Here is a 6,000-nt window from a genome sequence, read left to right on the forward strand (position 1 = left end):
AATGTCCGGTTTCAAGTGAGAGTCCGGATCAATCTTTCAAATGGGCGGCAGAAAGGCCAAGTTCAGTGAATTGATATTCGCTGACTTAGACGATGCTGTTGAGCGGCGAAATCACTAACACGCTCGCAGTCGGGTTGGAGGCAGAAAGCTTTGCCAAACAAAACACTGGATGAATTTAAATCTTTCCAAAGCCTGTTGGCAGATTCGCAAGAACATCACGGCTTGCGAAGCGCGATTCCAACGCTTCGATTTGCTCTGGTACCGCTTCGATTTGCTCCGGTTCCAAAACATTCCTGCAAGACGTCACAGGTATCTCGAATGTTGACAACACGTTGTCAACGCGCCTAACATAAGCCAATCATATTTTTGCGTTGTGAGAGCAACGCATATAATTCAAATTCTTGGGCTTAGGCGGTAGTCCCTCCTTTCGCGCTCTCCTCGCCTCCAGGATTTCGCGCGGCCATTTTTTTCTCGCGGTTTTCTTTCGCGTCCCGCACGACGGACTAAGCGAAAGAGGGACTATTCGTAGTCTAGCTCATAATGGTTACATTTCCTTTGGGTTCCCCTCTGTTCGTCTAATGCCAGAAGGAGAGAGGAAACTGTCAAAAAATATATCACCTTTGAGTTTGAGGTCTTATCAGTCGGTCAATCAGTTTGGTAGTTAGAAACCGGCCATATAACATCGGACAATATCGCCTGCATTAACAAATTTCTTAATGTTCTCTTAGGATTATTTTCTCGCCAGAATTCAACGCAAGTTTGCTCAAAATTGGTTCCATTCGTCAAGTAATTTCTGATTTTACGAAAATGTGAACAATTATGAAAACATGAGGATGAATGAAGAAAAGCCACAATACAATTATAACTCAAATCTGCCTTTATTTCTAAAATTCTAACTAAATATTTTGATATTACTTACCCGAAAATGTATCAGAAATCAATCGTGTGGCGAAGGACAAGGATGGCTGTATAACATCTCAACAAAGTCGCTCTCAAAGTAAAACCGACTAAATTAAACTCCAATTAAAACATTCACGAGCAGTAAGTTCAGCGGTTGTATGGAAACAAACTGTTCCTGCATGAGAAAAGAATTTAAATTCTCAGGGAATATTATTGACGTAACTTTAAAACTGTTCAGTCAGATCTTCATACCCTTAGCAACTCAGAGCATCGGAACAATGGACAACAAGCCGGGTCTAAAACACAGGTCATATTCCACAGGTCAAGAGTAGAAATCCTTACTCTACTGATGAATAACTATGCCAAAAGTTTCCCCTCGATCTAAAACAACATTTACGCAGAGTGCTAGGGCTAATTAGGGCTAGGAGACTGAATCTTGGTGCTGTTTATTTATCTGCAGCACAGTGACTCTGTACTCTGACTTGTGGAATGTGACCTGCAGTTCAGGCCCATCGTGGACAACATTAAACAGTTACAAATACGACGAACAAGAGAGCTAGTATTTCTGAAATGTGGTATTCAGTAAGAAACTTTCAAACCTGCTATTCCGATGTGCTTGTCTAAACGAACTTGGTAATTCTTTATTCCGAAAGTTTCACACCCTCCCAGTATTCAACAATTTCTTCACGTGTGGACGTAAAAAATTGCTCAACGAACTGGTTATACTAAACCACTAAACTGCGGAAAAGGGCAAGCGTAGCGAAACGAGGCGAAAAGCGAACAAGGTCAAGAAATGCAAAAACGAAAGCGTATACTTATCTGCGAAGGGGAGCACATCGACGAAGATACTGGTTCACCTTCACAACACACGACGCTCCCTGACACTAAAATGAACGGGATGTCCTTTGAGACTTCCTTACATACTTGATTAAAATTCATTCCACCCACTAGAAAAGTGTTTGCTGCATCAGAATATTTCATTGAGATTTCTGTGCGTCAAACAATAGAGCATACAATGATATCAATAAAAAAATATCGAATAAAGCACGCACTCAGTCGCCAGTTATTTTCTTCTACAAAAGCACAGGTATTTCAAATGAAATTCGTTGAATAGTTTTCAAGAATTTGTCTCTTGAAGTCCTTTGTGATATCACTTAAAACTCCAAGGAAAGACTGAACATGTGTCTTCGGGAGCTTGAAATTCATCGCCGCGTTTTAAATGCACAACGTGTCTTATTCTCAATTGTGGTGGCATTTTACAGAGCCAAGCCCTGAAAACTAAAGGTGTCAGGTGTTTACCATGACAGGCACGGAAGGCAGTGCTCGGACTATTCGGTGACAACACTGGGACTCTAAAATTTTGTAAAAGCAAAAAATATAAACATATCAAAAATAATTCTGATAAATGTATTTAACATCAATTCTGTCTTGAATTCCAAACATGATTTGTTACCCACAATGCAAGGATTTGAGTTAGAGACAAAACTAGAGGTCCAGAACAATGCTTTTCTCTGACTTTCCCTTGATAAAAATAACATTTCTCTAACCAAATAAACAACAGACATAGTAACGGTTTCTAGCCTGCCCTCAGGGGCAGCCCTCCTTTCCGCCCATTCATTATGACTGACAAGTTTTTAACAAATCCTTTTTTATAGGGAAAATGTCTTTTTCCTGACCATTTCCTGACCTTTAGCAGGGTGTCTAGAAAAACTCGATTAGCGAATAGTGCAGCGGTGAACAGTCATGGATAGTGGCGAATAGTCGTCAATAGTCACCGCTTTAGTTCAGTACTGATCTGGGTTCGTTGAAACTGATCACGTGAAAAAAAAATAAAGTAAAATAAAATAAAATACGAATGTGAGGTAAGTGCTCTGTGATTAGTTTATCAACTGAAAAGACACAAACGAGCTGCTCTGATAACTGGTTATAAAAACAACGACATCTAAGCTACATCTTGCGTTAATTAATTATCCAAACCGGTGGCGAAAGTATATGATGTAAGCAAGTATGTCAGCAAAAATAGTTTCGGTCAGCGGTTTATTATCAAAAGGCTCGGAGCCATTCCTGCAATTAACGTCATGTTGTAGGCAAAATTTCCTATTTTCTTGTCAAAAGTTTACACAGTTGTGGAGAATACACATGGCTATACTGCATATGACCTGAATGGAGGGTAAAAGTGTTTCTTCAAGGCTGTCTACGAAAGACGAATGGACATCTCAGGTAGGCTGCCATGAAGATGCATTTTCACTTATAAGCAGCTTTTTTTTTTAAAAAAATAAACTACTTAGTAGCTGAAGCTTATATATGGTATGTATTTTCCTAATATGAGTGTTTTGAATTACATGCAGATTGCAGTGCAGCCGTTGGATGATATTAAGTTAAAGGGCTCGCTACGCGCATTGAAGGATTTAGTTCAGACAGCGCTTGGACCAAATGGAAGGTAATTTTAAGTTCTTACATATAAAATCCCTAACTATATCAATGTAAGCGTAAATTTATTGTAATAAAATAAAACACTCAATTCTGATTGGTCCTCCCCACGTTTTAGTGGTCATTGTATTTAATTTGTTACTTGCATTGTAGCTTAGCCAATAACATGCTGTCAATCATGTTTACTGTAGTGTCGGCTGACACTATAGACCAATATATTGACCGATATATTGACCGACACTCAGCCAATACAAGGCTGATAGAAGGCCGATACCTGGCTGATGTATCGACCGAGTATCAGTCAATATATTGGTCAACAGTATCAACCTGCACCACCTAATGTAAACATGATCCCATTTTGTTAATATCCCAGGTAATGAAGGGTTTAGTCTGCTAGATACCCTGGTCCCTGGGGTTTTCTTTCTTCTTCTTCTGTCACAAAAAGCCATATTTGTGGTGGTCAAAAAGAGTGTAAAAAGACATGTACTTCAGGGCACAAATTCGACCATTAGGATATGAAGAGAGCAAGAAAACCTCTGGAATCAGGGTATCTTCTCCAACGACCTAGCACTAAATAAAGTTTGCTGATTCATGACCTGTATTTGACTGATTTGTTAATGTACATTGATGTCAAACCCAGGAGAGGGGACCCTGGCCATATGTGAGAATTTGACATCTACTACACATCATCCCACCCCTTCAATTATTTTAAATACATGACATTTGTACACGTGGGTCTGGGCGTGAGGGTCGGGATGCTTGACTTTGTGAGAGGAGTACTGAGCTTGAAGCCTAAGCATATGTAATTGTTGGATCATCTTGGGAATAAAACCCATGACAACTGTTGGAAGGGAAGGGTTTGTTTTCCGTTATGCCTCAGTTAATTTATAACTGAAGGTAGATAAATATCCATTCTGCCAGCTAGGTGGCAATGGAATCTAGTGTCACACTGTACAAAGTAATAGCTGTACAGATACAACAATAATTTCATTCAATACTTTTCACTACAATACATTTGTCTTTATTTTAAAAGCATGTGAAGTTTCCCATCTTTTTACTCGTCTGATACTCAGGTTGAAGTTCTTCCAGTCATCCTCTGGTGGTCATGTGACTGTAACATCAACATCAGGCAAGATTCTTCACAGCTTGTCTGGCTTGTCACACCCCATACCAAGGTTGATACTATCTGCTGTGAAGGGCCATCTTGAAGGCTACAGTGATGGTGGTTTGAGAACAGCACTTCTCTTACTAAGGTACCTATTAACCTACATGTAATTGCATTTCATCTATCAACACATACAACACATTGCATCCATCCATGACGCGTAACAAATTAAGCACACAGTTTTACTTTTCAAACGTTTCAACAACACGCACCATGACTGGTACAAAGGAATTTTAAAAGAAAGATTTGTTGCATAAGATTTTAAATTTAAATTTATCTATGACATAATTTTTTATAATATCAATTATTAAATTCTTGAATTTATGAATTTACTTCCATTTTCAACAATGTAATATTGTTATATTTTTTATTGTAAAAAAATCATTTTAATTTCATGTACTTACATTTTAGCTAGGTTGTATTTTCTTTGTTTACTTGTTTATCAATTAATTTATATTTATGTTACTTACTTTAAGAGTGGGCTTCCTGCAAGGTAGGTTTATGGCTAAGCGCAGTTGGTACTATAAATATAGAATTGTCTTACCTACATTGAAAGTTTTGTCTGTTATGTAACACATGCAAAAATGTTAAATTATATTTCTCTTTCAAAGATGAAACTAGTAAGATGAAAGCCCCATATTTGGTACAGAACATGTAAAAAAAATGTAGTGTAGTTGGAATGATTGCCACAACAACTTGCTCACACCTTGGGTTTAACACCTTAAAAAAAGGTGGAAAGAAACGCTTTGAAAGTAGAGAGTTGTATGAGACCTCATATAATCTTGCAATAATTATAGTCAGGGACCAAATCTTCTAGTTTATCTTTTTTTGTAGAATACTGTTACTGGTAATTGTAGAGGTGTGCATAGATTTATTGATCCTTATTGTTTCTCTGTTATAGTCTGATACAGTCATCCCTTGATCTGCCTGTCCCAAGAGCCCTCATCACTCAGATCAGTCAACATTCACTGCAAGTCATTACCAGTCACCTACAGTCATGTCGATGGAAAATGAACATTGATATTGGTAACATGAAGACCATGCTGTCCATTGTAAACAGCATAATTGGAACAAAGCCTGTTTGTCGTCTTAGTGAATCTGAGAAACAGTATTTAAGTGTGCTCGTCATCAAGGTACAGGATTTAATATTTTTTGTGTGTTTATATAGCGGTGGATACATGTTCAAGGTGCCAATGCACTCACTTAAGTACAAGTTTTTATTAATACCTCAAACATGACTTACACAAGCTAAAGAGATATAACTACCCAGGCCAGTGCTTCAATCATTGAATGTTTGTTAACATGCTATATGGTGGCTTTACTAATAGACTCAAACTTAGAAAAACACATGTTTGATGTGAAATTTGACTCTGATCAGGGATGGTAATAAGAGGACGTAAGTGGTGTTAACTTGTGAGAATCGTTACAAGCTTATTGCATGCAAATTATAAAGAAAATCTAATGACTTTATTTTCTACAAATAAACAAAACCGATTTTAAAGGCC

At 37.9% G+C, this 6,000-nt stretch overlaps 1 protein-coding gene and 1 long non-coding RNA gene across 2 annotated transcripts in view; one reads left to right on the forward strand and one right to left on the reverse strand.

The window, feature by feature from the left end:
* The window catches only part of LOC145475964 (uncharacterized), a 76,423-nt gene that overhangs the window by 18,568 nt on the left and 51,855 nt on the right, over window positions 1–6,000 (reverse strand). The window lies entirely within an intron of this gene.
* LOC145485395 (molecular chaperone MKKS-like) lies at window positions 2,705–5,733 on the forward strand. Its single transcript, XM_081464065.1, has 4 exons — window positions 2,705–3,120; window positions 3,249–3,340; window positions 4,404–4,583; window positions 5,397–5,733. Exons 1-4 carry the CDS (start codon window positions 3,064–3,066, stop codon window positions 5,731–5,733), a joined length of 666 nt encoding a protein of 221 aa, XP_081320191.1. The 5' UTR covers window positions 2,705–3,063.

This window comes from Orbicella franksi, chromosome 1, assembly GCF_964199315.1.
Source record: "Orbicella franksi chromosome 1, jaOrbFran1.1, whole genome shotgun sequence".
NCBI classification, from domain to species: domain Eukaryota; kingdom Metazoa; phylum Cnidaria; class Anthozoa; order Scleractinia; family Merulinidae; genus Orbicella; species Orbicella franksi.